The 16441-nt window shown below is 45.0% G+C and overlaps 1 protein-coding gene across 4 annotated transcripts in view; it reads left to right on the top strand.

Moving 5' to 3' along the window:
* The window catches only part of LOC123754494 (potassium channel subfamily K member 2), a 116512-nt gene that overhangs the window by 87697 nt on the left and 12374 nt on the right, over positions 1-16441 (top strand). For all 4 annotated transcript variants that reach the window (XM_069326324.1, XM_045736939.2, XM_045736941.2 and 1 more), the window contains 2 exons: positions 10866-11082; positions 15539-15666. In XM_069326324.1, the coding sequence (XP_069182425.1) occupies positions 10866-11082; positions 15539-15666 (345 nt within the window). The remainder of the gene's footprint in view (positions 1-10865; positions 11083-15538; positions 15667-16441) is intronic.

The following is a 16441-nucleotide window of genomic DNA, read 5'->3' as shown; positions in this document are numbered from 1 at the left end:
AGTAGTCATGGGTGTCACAGTAGTCATGGATGTCACAGTAGTCATGGGTATCACAGTAGTCAGGGATATCACAGTAGTCATGGGTATCACAGTAGTCATGGGTATCACAGTAGTCATGGGTATCAAAGTAGTCATGGGTGTCACAGTAGTCACCAGTATCACAGTAGTCATGGGTGTCACAGTAGTCATGGGTGTCACAGTAGTCATGGGTGTCACAGTAGTCACCAGTATCACAGTAATCATGGGTGTCACAGTAGTCATGGGTGTCACAGTAGTCATGGGTGTCACAGTAGTCATGGGTGTCACAGTAGTCATGGGTGTCACAGTAGTCATGGGTGTCACAGTAGTCATGGGTGTCACAGTAGTCATGGATATCACAGTAGTCATAGGTATCACAGTAGTCATGGGTATCACAGTAGTCATGGGTATCACAGTAGTCATGGGTGTCACAGTAGTCATGGGTATCACAGTAGTCATGGATATCACAGTAGTCATGGGTATCACAGTAGTCATGGGTATCACAGTAGTCATGGGTATCACAGTAGTCATGGGTTTCACAGTAGTCATGGGTATCACAGTAGTCATGGGTGTCACAGTAGTCATGGATATCACAGTAGTCATGGGTATCACAGTAGTCATGGGTGTCACAGTAGTCATGGGTATCACAGTAGTCATGGGTGTCACAGTAGTCATGGATATCACAGTAGTCATGGGTATCACAGTAGTCAGGGATATCACAGTAGTCATGGGTATCACAGTAGTCATGGGTGTCACAGTAGTCACGGGTGTCACAGTAGTCATGGGTGTCACAGTAGTCATGGATATCACAGTAGTCATGGGTATCACAGTAGTCATGGGTATCACAGTAGTCATGGGTATCATAGTAGTCATGGATATCACAGTAGTCAGGAATATCACAGTAGTCATGGGTGTCACAGTAGTCATGGGTATCACAGTAGTCATGGGTGTCACAGTAGTCATGGGTTTCACAGTAGTCATGGATATCACAGTAGTCATGGGTGTCACAGTAGTCATGGATATCACAGTAGTCATGGGTGTCACAGTAGTCATGGGTTTCACAGTAGTCATGGGTATCACAGTAGTCATGGGTATCTCAGTAGTCATGGGTGTCACAGTTGTCATGGATATCACAGTAGTCATGGGTATCACAGTAGTCATGGGTGTCACAGTAGTCATGGGTATCACAGTAGTCATGGGTGTCACAGTAGTCATGGATATCACAGTAGTCATGGGTATCACAGTAGTCAGGGATATCACAGTAGTCATGGGTATCACAGTAGTCATGGGTATCACAGTAGTCATGGATATCACAGTAGTCATGGGTATCACAGTAGTCATGGGTGTCACAGTAGTCATGGATATCACAGTAGTCATGGGTGTCACAGTAGTCATGGGTGTCACAGTAGTCATGGATGTCACAGTAGTCATGGGTATCACAGTAGTCAGGGATATCACAGTAGTCATGGGTATCACAGTAGTCATGGGTATCACAGTAGTCATGGGTGTCACAGTTGTCATGGATATCACAGTAGTCATGGGTATCACAGTAGTCATGGGTGTCACAGTAGTCATGGGTATCACAGTAGTCATGGGTGTCACAGTAGTCATGGATATCACAGTAGTCATGGGTATCACAGTAGTCAGGGATATCACAGTAGTCATGGGTATCACAGTTGTCATGGGTATCACAGTAGTCATGGATATCACAGTAGTCATGGGTATCACAGTAGTTATGGGTGTCACAGTAGTCATGGATATCATAGTAGTCATGGGTGTCACAGTAGTCATGGGTGTCACAGTAGTCATGGATGTCACAGTAGTCATGGGTATCACAGTAGTCAGGGATATCACAGTAGTCAATGGTATCACAGTAGTCATGGGTATCACAGTAGTCATGGATATCACAGTAGTCATGGGTATCACAGTAGTCATGGATATCACAGTAGTCATGGGTATCACAGTAGTCATGGATATCACAGTAGTCATGGATATCACAGTAGTCATGGGTATCACAGTAGTCATGGACATCACAGTAGTCATGAGGTATCACAGTAGTCATGGATATCACAGTAGTCATGGGTATCACAGTAGTCATGGGTGTCACAGTAGTCATGGGTATCACAGTAGTCATGGGTGTCACAGTAGTCATGGATATCACAGTAGTCATGGGTATCACAGTAGTCAGGGATATCACAGTAGTCATGGGTATCACAGTAGTCATGGGTGTCACAGTAGTCATGGATATCACAGTAGTCATGGGTATCACAGTAGTCATGGGTGTCACAGTAGTCATGGGTATCACAGTAGTCATGGGTGTCACAGTAGTCATGGATATCACAGTAGTCATGGGTATCACAGTAGTCAGGGATATCACAGTAGTCATGGGTATCACAGTAGTCATGGGTGTCACAGTAGTCATGGGTATCACAGTAGTCATGGGTGTCACAGTAGTCATGGGTATCACAGTAGTCATGGATATCACAGTAGTCATGGGTATCACAGTAGTCATGGGTGTCACAGTAGTCACCAGTATCACAGTAGTCATGGGTGTCACAGTAGTCATGGTTGTCACAGTAGTCATGGGTGTCACAGTAGTCATGGGTGTCACAGTAGTCATGGGTGTCACAGTAGTCATGGATATCACAGTAGTCATGGGTATCACAGTAGTCATGGGTATCACAGTAGTCATGGGTATCATAGTAGTCATGGATATCACAGTAGTCAGGGATATCACAGTAGTCATGGGTGTCACAGTAGTCATGGGTATCACAGTAGTCATGGGTGTCACAGTAGTCATGGGTTTCACAGTAGTCATGGATATCACAGTAGTCATGGGTGTCACAGTAGTCATGGATATCACAGTAGTCATGGGTGTCACAGTAGTCATGGATATCACAGTAGTCATGGGTATCACAGTAGTCATGGGTGTCACAGTAGTCATGGGTATCACAGTAGTCATGGGTGTCACAGTAGTCATGGATATCACAGTAGTCATGGGTATCACAGTAGTCAGGGATATCACAGTAGTCATGGGTATCACAGTAGTCATGGGTGTCACAGTAGTCATGGGTATCACAGTAGTCATGGGTGTCACAGTAGTCATGGGTATCACAGTAGTCATGGATATCACAGTAGTCATGGGTATCACAGTAGTCATGGGTGTCACAGTAGTCACCAGTATCACAGTAGTCATGGGTGTCACAGTAGTCATGGGTGTCACAGTAGTCATGGATATCACAGTAGTCATGGGTATCACAGTAGTCAGGGATATCACAGTAGTCATGGGTATCACAGTTGTCATGGGTATCACAGTAGTCATGGATATCACAGTAGTCATGGGTATCACAGTAGTTATGGGTGTCACAGTAGTCATGGATATCACAGTAGTCATGGGTGTCACAGTAGTCATGGGTGTCACAGTAGTCATGGATGTCACAGTAGTCATGGGTATCACAGTAGTCAGGGATATCACAGTAGTCAATGGTATCACAGTAGTCATGGGTATCACAGTAGTCATGGATATCACAGTAGTCATGGGTATCACAGTAGTCATGGATATCACAGTAGTCATGGGTATCACAGTAGTCATGGATATCACAGTAGTCATGGATATCACAGTAGTCATGGGTATCACAGTAGTCATGGACATCACAGTAGTCATGAGGTATCACAGTAGTCATGGATATCACAGTAGTCATGGGTATCACAGTAGTCATGGATATCACAGTAGTCAGGGATATCACAGTAGTCATGGGTATCACAGTAGTCATGGGTATCACAGTAGTCATGGATATCACAGTAGTCATGGGTATCACAGTAGTCATGGGTGTCACAGTAGTCATGGATATCACAGTAGTCATGGGTGTCACAGTAGTCATGGGTGTCACAGTAGCCATGGGTATCACAGTAGTCATGGATATCACAGTAGTCATGGGTATCACAGTAGTCATGGGTATCACAGTAGTCATGGGTGTCACAGTAGTCATGGATATCACAGTAGTCATGGATATCACAGTAGTCATGGGTATCACAGTAGTCATGGGTGTCACAGTAGCCATGGGTATCACAGTAGTCATGGATATCACAGTAGTCATGGGTATCACAGTAGTCATGGGTATCACAGTAGTCATGGGTGTCACAGTAGTCATGGATATCACAGTAGTCATGGATATCACAGTAGTCATGGGTGTCACAGTAGTCATGGGTGTCACAGTAGTCATGGATATCACAGTAGTCATGGATATCACAGTAGTCATGGGTGTCACAGTAGTCATGGGTGTCACAGTAGCCATGGGTATCACAGTAGTCATGGATATCACAGTAGTCATGGGTATCACAGTAGTCATGGGTGTCACAGTAGTCATGGATATCACAGTAGTCATGGGTGTCACAGTAGTCATGGGTGTCACAGTAGCCATGGGTATCACAGTAGTCATGGATATCACAGTAGTCATGGGTATCACAGTAGTCATGGGTGTCACAGTAGTCATGGATATCACAGTAGTCATGGGTGTCACAGTAGTCATGGGTGTCACAGTAGCCATGGGTATCACAGTAGTCAGGGATATCACAGTAGGCATGGGTATCACAGTAGTCATGGGTATCACAGTAGTCATGGGTGTCACAGTAGTCATGGATATCACAGTAGTCAGGGATATCACAGTAGTCATGGATATCACAGTAGTCAGGGATATCACAGTAGTCATGGGTATCACAGTAGTCATGGGTATCACAGTAGTCATGGGATATCACAGTAGTCATGGGTATCACAGTAGTCATGGGTGTCACAGTAGTCATGGATATCACAGTAGTCATGGATATCACAGTAGTCATGGGTGTCACAGTAGCCATGGATGTCACAGTAGTCATGGGTATCACAGTAGTCATGGATATCACAGTAGTCATGGGTATCACAGTAGTCATGGGTATCACAGTAGTCAGGGATATCACAGTAGTCATGGGTATCACAGTAGTCAGGGATATCACAGTAGTCATGGGTATCATAGTAGTCAGGGATATCACAGTAGTCATGGGTGTCACAGTAGTCATGGGTTTCACAGTAGTCATGGATATCACAGTAGTCATGGGTGTCACAGTAGTCATGGATATCACAGTAGTCATGGGTGTCACAGTAGTCATGGGTTTCACAGTAGTCATGGTATCACAGTAGTCATGGGTATCACAGTAGTCATGGGTGTCACAGTTGTCATGGATATCACAGTAGTCATGGGTATCACAGTAGTCATGGGTGTCACAGTAGTCATGGGTATCACAGTAGTCATGGGTGTCACAGTAGTCATGGATATCACAGTAGTCATGGGTATCACAGTAGTCAGGGATATCACAGTAGTCATGGGTATCACAGTAGTCATGGGTATCACAGTAGTCATGGATATCACAATAGTCATGGGTATCACAGTAGTCATGGGTGTCACAGTAGTCATGGATATCACAGTAGTCATGGGTGTCACAGTAGTCATGGGTGTCACAGTAGTCATGGATGTCACAGTAGTCATGGGTATCACAGTAGTCAGGGATATCACAGTAGTCATGGGTATCACAGTAGTCATGGGTATCACAGTAGTCATGGGTATCAAAGTAGTCATGGGTGTCACAGTAGTCACCAGTATCACAGTAGTCATGGGTGTCACAGTAGTCATGGGTGTCACAGTAGTCATGGGTGTCACAGTAGTCACCAGTATCACAGTAATCATGGGTGTCACAGTAGTCATGGGTGTCACAGTAGTCATGGGTGTCACAGTAGTCATGGGTGTCACAGTAGTCATGGATATCACAGTAGTCATGGGTGTCACAGTAGTCATGGGTGTCACAGTAGTCATGGGTGTCACAGTAGTCATGGGTGTCACAGTAGTCATGGATATCACAGTAGTCATAGGTATCACAGTAGTCATGGGTATCACAGTAGTCATGGGTATCACAGTAGTCATGGGTGTCACAGTAGTCATGGGTATCACAGTAGTCATGGATATCACAGTAGTCATGGGTATCACAGTAGTCATGGGTATCACAGTAGTCATGGGTATCACAGTAGTCATGGGTTTCACAGTAGTCATGGGTATCACAGTAGTCATGGGTGTCACAGTAGTCATGGATATCACAGTAGTCATGGGTATCACAGTAGTCATGGGTGTCACAGTAGTCATGGGTATCACAGTAGTCATGGGTGTCACAGTAGTCATGGATATCACAGTAGTCATGGGTATCACAGTAGTCAGGGATATCACAGTAGTCATGGGTATCACAGTAGTCATGGGTGTCACAGTAGTCATGGGTATCACAGTAGTCATGGGTATCACAGTAGTCATGGGTGTCACAGTAGTCATGGGTATCACAGTAGTCATGGATATCACAGTAGTCATGGGTATCACAGTAGTCATGGGTGTCACAGTAGTCACCAGTATCACAGTAGTCATGGGTGTCACAGTAGTCATGGGTGTCACAGTAGTCATGGGTGTCACAGTAGTCATGGGTGTCACAGTAGTCATGGGTGTCACAGTAGTCATGGGTATCACAGTAGTCATGGGTATCACAGTAGTCATGGGTATCATAGTAGTCATGGATATCACAGTAGTCAGGAATATCACAGTAGTCATGGGTGTCACAGTAGTCATGGGTATCACAGTAGTCATGGGTGTCACAGTAGTCATGGGTTTCACAGTAGTCATGGATATCACAGTAGTCATGGGTGTCACAGTAGTCATGGATATCACAGTAGTCATGGGTGTCACAGTAGTCATGGGTTTCACAGTAGTCATGGGTATCACAGTAGTCATGGGTATCTCAGTAGTCATGGGTGTCACAGTTGTCATGGATATCACAGTAGTCATGGGTATCACAGTAGTCATGGGTGTCACAGTAGTCATGGGTATCACAGTAGTCATGGGTGTCACAGTAGTCATGGATATCACAGTAGTCATGGGTATCACAGTAGTCAGGGATATCACAGTAGTCATGGGTATCACAGTAGTCATGGGTATCACAGTAGTCATGGATATCACAGTAGTCATGGGTATCACAGTAGTCATGGGTGTCACAGTAGTCATGGATATCACAGTAGTCATGGGTGTCACAGTAGTCATGGGTGTCACAGTAGTCATGGATGTCACAGTAGTCATGGGTATCACAGTAGTCAGGGATATCACAGTAGTCATGGGTATCACAGTAGTCATGGGTATCACAGTAGTCATGGGTGTCACAGTTGTCATGGATATCACAGTAGTCATGGGTATCACAGTAGTCATGGGTGTCACAGTAGTCATGGGTATCACAGTAGTCATGGGTGTCACAGTAGTCATGGATATCACAGTAGTCATGGATATCACAGTAGTCATGGGTATCACAGTAGTCAGGGATATCACAGTAGTCATGGGTATCACAGTTGTCATGGGTATCACAGTAGTCATGGATATCACAGTAGTCATGGGTATCACAGTAGTTATGGGTGTCACAGTAGTCATGGATATCATAGTAGTCATGGGTGTCACAGTAGTCATGGGTGTCACAGTAGTCATGGATGTCACAGTAGTCATGGGTATCACAGTAGTCAGGGATATCACAGTAGTCAATGGTATCACAGTAGTCATGGGTATCACAGTAGTCATGGATATCACAGTAGTCATGGGTATCACAGTAGTCATGGATATCACAGTAGTCATGGGTATCACAGTAGTCATGGATATCACAGTAGTCATGGATATCACAGTAGTCATGGGTATCACAGTAGTCATGGACATCACAGTAGTCATGAGGTATCACAGTAGTCATGGATATCACAGTAGTCATGGGTATCACAGTAGTCATGGGTGTCACAGTAGTCATGGGTATCACAGTAGTCATGGGTGTCACAGTAGTCATGGATATCACAGTAGTCATGGGTATCACAGTAGTCAGGGATATCACAGTAGTCATGGGTATCACAGTAGTCATGGGTGTCACAGTAGTCATGGATATCACAGTAGTCATGGGTATCACAGTAGTCATGGGTGTCACAGTAGTCATGGGTATCACAGTAGTCATGGGTGTCACAGTAGTCATGGATATCACAGTAGTCATGGGTATCACAGTAGTCAGGGATATCACAGTAGTCATGGGTATCACAGTAGTCATGGGTGTCACAGTAGTCATGGGTATCACAGTAGTCATGGGTGTCACAGTAGTCATGGGTATCACAGTAGTCATGGATATCACAGTAGTCATGGGTATCACAGTAGTCATGGGTGTCACAGTAGTCACCAGTATCACAGTAGTCATGGGTGTCACAGTAGTCATGGGTGTCACAGTAGTCATGGGTGTCACAGTAGTCATGGGTGTCACAGTAGTCATGGATATCACAGTAGTCATGGGTATCACAGTAGTCATGGGTATCACAGTAGTCATGGGTATCATAGTAGTCATGGATATCACAGTAGTCAGGGATATCACAGTAGTCATGGGTGTCACAGTAGTCATGGGTATCACAGTAGTCATGGGTGTCACAGTAGTCATGGGTTTCACAGTAGTCATGGATATCACAGTAGTCATGGGTGTCACAGTAGTCATGGATATCACAGTAGTCATGGGTGTCACAGTAGTCATGGATATCACAGTAGTCATGGGTATCACAGTAGTCATGGGTGTCACAGTAGTCATGGGTATCACAGTAGTCATGGGTGTCACAGTAGTCATGGATATCACAGTAATCATGGGTATCACAGTAGTCAGGGATATCACAGTAGTCATGGGTATCACAGTAGTCATGGGTGTCACAGTAGTCATGGGTATCACAGTAGTCATGGGTGTCACAGTAGTCATGGGTATCACAGTAGTCATGGATATCACAGTAGTCATGGGTATCACAGTAGTCATGGGTGTCACAGTAGTCACCAGTATCACAGTAGTCATGGGTGTCACAGTAGTCATGGGTGTCACAGTAGTCATGGATATCACAGTAGTCATGGGTATCACAGTAGTCAGGGATATCACAGTAGTCATGGGTATCACAGTTGTCATGGGTATCACAGTAGTCATGGATATCACAGTAGTCATGGGTATCACAGTAGTTATGGGTGTCACAGTAGTCATGGATATCACAGTAGTCATGGGTGTCACAGTAGTCATGGGTGTCACAGTAGTCATGGATGTCACAGTAGTCATGGGTATCACAGTAGTCAGGGATATCACAGTAGTCAATGGTATCACAGTAGTCATGGGTATCACAGTAGTCATGGATATCACAGTAGTCATGGGTATCACAGTAGTCATGGATATCACAGTAGTCATGGGTATCACAGTAGTCATGGATATCACAGTAGTCATGGATATCACAGTAGTCATGGGTATCACAGTAGTCATGGACATCACAGTAGTCATGAGGTATCACAGTAGTCATGGATATCACAGTAGTCATGGGTATCACAGTAGTCATGGATATCACAGTAGTCAGGGATATCACAGTAGTCATGGGTATCACAGTAGTCATGGGTATCACAGTAGTCATGGATATCACAGTAGTCATGGGTATCACAGTAGTCATGGGTGTCACAGTAGTCATGGATATCACAGTAGTCATGGGTGTCACAGTAGTCATGGGTGTCACAGTAGCCATGGGTATCACAGTAGTCATGGATATCACAGTAGTCATGGGTATCACAGTAGTCATGGGTATCACAGTAGTCATGGGTGTCACAGTAGTCATGGATATCACAGTAGTCATGGATATCACAGTAGTCATGGGTATCACAGTAGTCATGGGTGTCACAGTAGTCATGGATATCACAGTAGTCATGGGTGTCACAGTAGTCATGGGTGTCACAGTAGCCATGGGTATCACAGTAGTCATGGATATCACAGTAGTCATGGGTATCACAGTAGTCATGGGTGTCACAGTAGTCATGGATATCACAGTAGTCATGGGTGTCACAGTAGTCATGGGTGTCACAGTAGCCATGGGTATCACAGTAGTCATGGATATCACAGTAGGCATGGGTATCACAGTAGTCATGGGTATCACAGTAGTCATGGGTGTCACAGTAGTCATGGATATCACAGTAGTCAGGGATATCACAGTAGTCATGGATATCACAGTAGTCAGGGATATCACAGTAGTCATGGGTATCACAGTAGTCATGGGTATCACAGTAGTCATGGATATCACAGTAGTCATGGGTATCACAGTAGTCATGGGTGTCACAGTAGTCATGGATATCACAGTAGTCATGGATATCACAGTAGTCATGGGTGTCACAGTAGCCATGGATGTCACAGTAGTCATGGGTATCACAGTAGTCATGGATATCACAGTAGTCATGGGTATCACAGTAGTCATGGGTATCACAGTAGTCAGGGATATCACAGTAGTCATGGGTATCACAGTAGTCAGGGATATCACAGTAGTCATGGGTATCATAGTAGTCAGGGATATCACAGTAGTCATGGCTGTCGCAGTAGTCATGGGTATCACAGTAGTCAGGGATATCACAGTAGTCATGGGTATCATAGTAGTCAGGGATATCACAGTAGTCATGGCTGTCGCAGTAGTCAGGGATATCACAGTAGTCAGGGATATCGCAGTAGTCATGGGTATCACAGTAGTCATGGGTATCATAGTAGTCAGGGATATCACAGTAGTCATGGCTGTCACAGTAGTCATGGGTATCATAGTAGTCTAAGCTGAAGTGGAGTTGAAGTGAATATAATTTCCGTTATCTGTGTATTTCTGTCCCGCCCGGGAATCGAACCCGGCATCTCCGATTATGAGTGGAGAACATATCTAACATTTCCCGTGTGCAGGCCGAGGGGGGGGGGAAGGGCCTTCAGCAGGTGAACATAAAGGTGTGGTCCGGCAGGTGGTGAACCTGCAGGTGAGGAAGTACGCGAAGCGGTACCAGTCGTGGGTGAAGGTGGCGGCGGACACGCTGCTGTACATGGTGCCCGGGATGGTGGTGTTCCTCATCGTGCCGGCCGCCGTCCTCACGCAGGTCGAGGAGGACTGGAGCTACCTCGACGCCTTCTACTTCGCCTTCATCACCCTCACCACCATAGGCTTCGGGGACCACGTGGCAGGTGAGCTGGGCGGCGCACCTCGTGGTGTTCTTTTTTTTTTTTTTTTGATCATCATGTTCATCATGTTCATCATCATCATGATCATCATGTTTTTTGATCATCATGTTCTTCACAAACATGATGATCATATATAAAATAGCGGTCACAAAAACACTGATCCAAGTATGCGGAAAACCTCATGTGAAAAATAGAGAATGATTAATACGTTTTTGGCTTAATTCATCTTCATCAGAGCAAACTAGAGTGAAACACAAATCTTTCATTCTACGTTGCTCTGATGAAGGCGAATTAAGCCGAAAACTCGTTAAGCATTTTCTATTTTTCACATGTGGTTTTCCGCATATATATATGCGTGCGTGTATGTATAACTGAAAACTCCACACCCCAGAAGGATTTGAACCCAGACAGCCAGGCGCACTATGCACCCTGGCGTACCTGGTACCTTAACCACTAGACCACACTGACTGTACAAAAATGTTGGTAGCCGTGAGACTATTTATCACCTCACTTGGTAGGGGCCACGTGAGCAACACAAATGGCCATGTATGGTAGGGGCCATGTGAGCATTTAAATGGCTCAAATGCTCACCACGCATTTGAACAAGCTTGAATGGTTCCCAAGCCAATATGCAACTGAAAAATATGCAATATGCAACTGGTGAGTCATGTGGCCCCACCAAGTGAGGTGAATTGATGAAATATCTATGCCCAAGTTGACCACCGAGCGCTGTTGGATGATGGATAAATAGTTTCGCGACTACCAACATTTTTGTACAGTCAGTGTGCTCTAGCGGTACCAGGTACGCCAAGGTGCATAGTGCTCCTGGCTGTCTGCGTTCGAATCCCTCTGGGGTGTGGAGTTTTCAGTTGCATATTGGCTTGGGAACCATTAAAGGGCCGAATGAGACTAGCCCCAGAGGGAATTTTCAGTCCCTCTCAATTGCCAGAGGGAATGGTCTGGGGTACGGGATGAACACAGGCTGGTCGGGGGTCGCCACAATTCAAAAGAGCACAGCGTGTCGGGGTCACATTTAGACCCCCACCACCATTCTTGCCACACCCCGCCAGTACGCAGACGAAACTATTATCAAAAAATATAACTCAAAGCATATTTTTTCTTATATAAATATAAACCATTATTCATTGATCACGGAATAATTTACCTAAATTTCTTGCTATTTAAACTAAGGCCATAAAGACATTAAATACGTTCTGAAAGTAACCTCTCCTCTTCCATAGAAAACTGAGCCATCGCATAAATTCGAGAGGGTCAACTATTACATTTTCTGTAAATGTCATGATACAGGGAGACATATGAGAAGATGGATGGTAGAAAGATAGATGGATGAATAGATGAATATAGATAAATAGATACATGCATAAAAAGATGGATAGATGGATGGGGTAATGGTGGTGATAGTAGGAATAGTAGTGATAGTGTTGATTGTGGTGGTGAGAGTGGTTGTTGATAATGATGGTGACGATTGTATTGATAATGGTGGTAGTTGTGGCAGTGATTGTGATGACTGTAATGATGACAGTGATTGTGATGACAGTGATGGAGGAGTGGTGTCAGGAGAGAGGACGAGAGTCCAGGTATGGTCCACCAACATGGTAGAAACATGGGGACTAACCTAATTTATTTAAGATATATATTAAATGATTATCATATATTTTTCCCATCCCTCACGCCGCCAGGAGCCTTGCAATGAGGTCAGTAACTCTCTCTCTCTCTCTCTCTCTCTCTCTCTCTCTCTCTCTCTCTCTCTCTCTCTCTCTCTCTCTCTCTCTCTCTCTCTCTCTCTCCCTCTCTCTCTGTCTCTCTCTGTCTCTCTCTCTGTCTCTCTCTCTCTGTCTCTCTGTCTTTCTCTCTCTCTCTCTCTCTCTCTCTCTCTCTCTCTCTCTCTCTCTCTCTCTCTCTCTCTCTCTCTCTCTCTCTCTCTCTCTCTCTCTCTCTCTCTCTCTCCCTCTGTCTCTCTCTCTCTGTCTCTCTCTCTCTGTCTCTCTCTCTCTCTCTCTCTCTCTCTCTCTCTCTCTCTCTCTCTCTCTCTCTCTCTCTCTCTCTCTCTCTCTCTCTCTCTCTCTCTCTCTCTCTCTGTCTCTCTCTCTCTCTCTCTCTGTCTCTCTCTCTCTCTCTGTCTCTCTCTCTCTCTCTCTCTCTCTCTCTCTCTCTCTCTCTCTCTCTCTCTCTCTCTCTCTCTCTCTCTCTCTCTCTCTCTCTCTCTCTCTGTCTCCCTCTGTCTCTCTCTCTCTGTCTCCCTCTGTCTCTCTCTGTCTCTGTCTCTCTCTGTCTCTCTCTCTCTCTCTCTCTCTCTCTCTCTCTCTCTCTCTCTCTCTCTCTCTCTCTCTCTCTCTCTCTCTCTCTCTCTCTCTCTCTCTCTCAATGTCTGCCTTCATAACAGTGTGTTGCTTTTCCCTAATGAAAATATGTTGTCCTCATAATACCATGTTGCCTTCTCCTCATGATGTTATATGCTGTCTAGCATCCCTATAATATGTTGCCTTCTCCTCATGTGGTTATGTTGCCTGTCCTCATAATACCTACTGCCTTCCACTCATCATGTTACGGCGTCTATCTTCATAATATTATATTAACTACACAGACAAATCACATTAGCATGATATATCAATGAACAAATCCACAGGAGCCTTGATATGGGTTCGAACCTATGTGCTGGGCGTTCCCAGACGCGCTCTGGGCAACTGTACTACGACAGGGTCAACAGAATTGCAACCTGGAGTGCTACTGCCCCCACGAGGGTCCCGAGGCTTCCACTGAAGCCTATCAGGGGTTTCACACACAGTTTCACACACAACAGAGATGGGTTCAGAGATGATAAATCGTGCCTCACAGGTTTAATATAATTCTATGACCAGGCAACAAAAATTAGGCAGGAAAGAGAAGGGTGGGCAGAATGCATTTTCCTGGACTGCCAGAAAGCCTTTGACACAGTACCCCATAAAAGGCTGTTACAAAAGTTGGAGCAACAGGCAGGAGTAAAAGGTAAGGTGCTCCAGTGGATAAGGGAGTATCTAAGCAACAGGAAACAGAGAGTAACGGTGAGGGGGGAGACATCAGAGTGGCGAGATGTCACCAGCGGAGTCCCACAAGGCTCTGTACTTGGACCCATCCTGTTTCTAATATATGTAAACGATCTTCCAGAGGGTATAGACTCATTCCTCTCAATGTTTGTTGGTGATGCAAAAGTTATGAGAAGAATCAAAACAGATGAAGATAGACAGAGACTACAGGATGAACTGGAGGAATGGTCTAGAAAATGGCTGCTAAAGTTCAACTCAGGAAAGTGTAAAGTAATGAAATTAGGCGAAGGGAGCAGGAGGCTGAACACAAGGTACCATCTGGGAGGTGAAATCCTGTAAGAGTCAAATAGAGAGAAAGATCTGGGGGTTGTTATCACACCGAACCTGTCCCCAGAGGCCCACATCAAAAGGATATCATCAGTAGCATATGCTAGACTGGCCAACATAAGGCATAAAAACTGCCTTTAGAAACTTGTGTAAGGAATCGTTCAGGACCCTGTATACCACATATGTCAGACTAATCCTGGAATATGCAGCGCCAGCCTGGAGTTCATACCTAGTTAAACACAAGACAAAGTTATAGAAGATTCAGCGGTATGCCGCCAGACTGGTCCCGGAACTGAGAGGAATGAGCTACGAGGAAAGGCTAAAGGAGCTGAACCTCACGTCCCTGGAAAACAGAAGAGTAAGGGGAGACATGATAACCACCTAGAAAATTCTCAGGGGAATTGACAGGGTGGACAAAGACAAACTCTTCAGCACGGGTGGGACACGAACAAGGGGACACAGGTGGAAACTTAGTACCCAGATGAGCCACAGGGACGTTAGAAAGATTTTTTCAGTGTCAGAGTAGTTAACAGGTGGAATGCATTAGGCAGTAATGTGGTGGAGGCTGACTCCATACACAGTTTCAAGTGTAGATATGATAGAGCCCAGTAGGCTCAGGAACCTGTACACCAGTTGATTGACAGTTGAGAGGCGGGACCAAAGAGCCAAAGCTCAACCCCCGCAAGCACAACTAGGTGAATAACACTCAGTACATAGGTTCGAACCCTCATCAAGGCTTCTGTGTATTTGTTCTATTATATTAACTAAACGTCACTACATCATAACTACACTGTGAAGCCTGTGCCAGCTGGCGTGGACATTACCGCCTCTCTCAGACGTTTACATCACCCTTAACCCCCACACTGCTACAAATGTCATTTTCCAATTTGTTACCTGATTATATTTCCTTTATACTATTTTTAGTCCTGTGTTCCTTGATGTTGTACTTTCAAACAGCTGCGCAGACCTCATAATGCCTGTGAGTCACTACGCACCTCTCAACTCACATCTTAGTAAGAGCTCTTATGAAACTATTATTCGTTATAATTGTTGTGAATCACTCTCTATATATACCTGGCATCTTCCAGGCATGCAGGAGAAGGCGCAGGTGTGGCTGTGGTTGTATAAGATAGTGATGGTTGTATGGATCTTCTTCGGTCTGGGCTACATCATCATGATCATCACTTTCATCCAGAAGGCTCTTCAGTCCAAGCAGGTCAGTCTACGCATCACTCATAGTCAAAGTGGGGCTGGTGTTGGGCTGACAGCTTATGTCTGGAGGATTATTACAGCTTGTCAACCTCTGGAGGATTATTACAGCTTGTCAACCTCTGGAGGATTATTACAGCTTGTCAACCTCTGGAGGATAATTAAAGTTTGTCAACCTCTGGAGGATTATTAAAGCCTATCAGCCTCTGGAGGATTATTAAAGTCTATCAGCCTCTACGTGGTCATTAAAGTCTAAAAAGTCTGAAGCCCCCCTGTCGATCCACGGAACCACAATTACACACGGGCCACATGTGGGCCCGCCTTCTCCTCACTTGTTTGCCACCTGGAGCCAGTCCATCAACACACACCTCTCCGCACTGATATGGAGGCGATGGAATCCTCATCCTCTGTACTATAACATGCACACCTGTACTATGACATGCACACCTGTACTATGACATGCACACCTGTACTATGACATGTAATGTAATGTAATTATTAAAAGAAGGCACCAAGCCGGAAAAGCTATGTAGCACCATCAAATGTGCGGCACAATCATAGGGCGCTAAATATCACTAAGGATGCCAATACAAGAACAGAAACCATAATGTGAACGACATCAAATGTATCTGATTCACAAAGGAATTCTATCAAAGGACAAGTGACCGCGGGGGACGGTCGCGAAGCAAGTCCCACGTTCGTCCTGGAAGTTAGGACATTCAACAAAGATATGCACGACTGTAAGAGAGACAATGTAGTTTAGACAATAAGAAGCAGGGTGG

This window comes from Procambarus clarkii, chromosome 18 (genome assembly GCF_040958095.1).
Source record: "Procambarus clarkii isolate CNS0578487 chromosome 18, FALCON_Pclarkii_2.0, whole genome shotgun sequence".
Taxonomy (NCBI): domain Eukaryota; kingdom Metazoa; phylum Arthropoda; class Malacostraca; order Decapoda; family Cambaridae; genus Procambarus; species Procambarus clarkii.
This window is presented reverse-complemented; position numbering and strand designations above follow the sequence as displayed.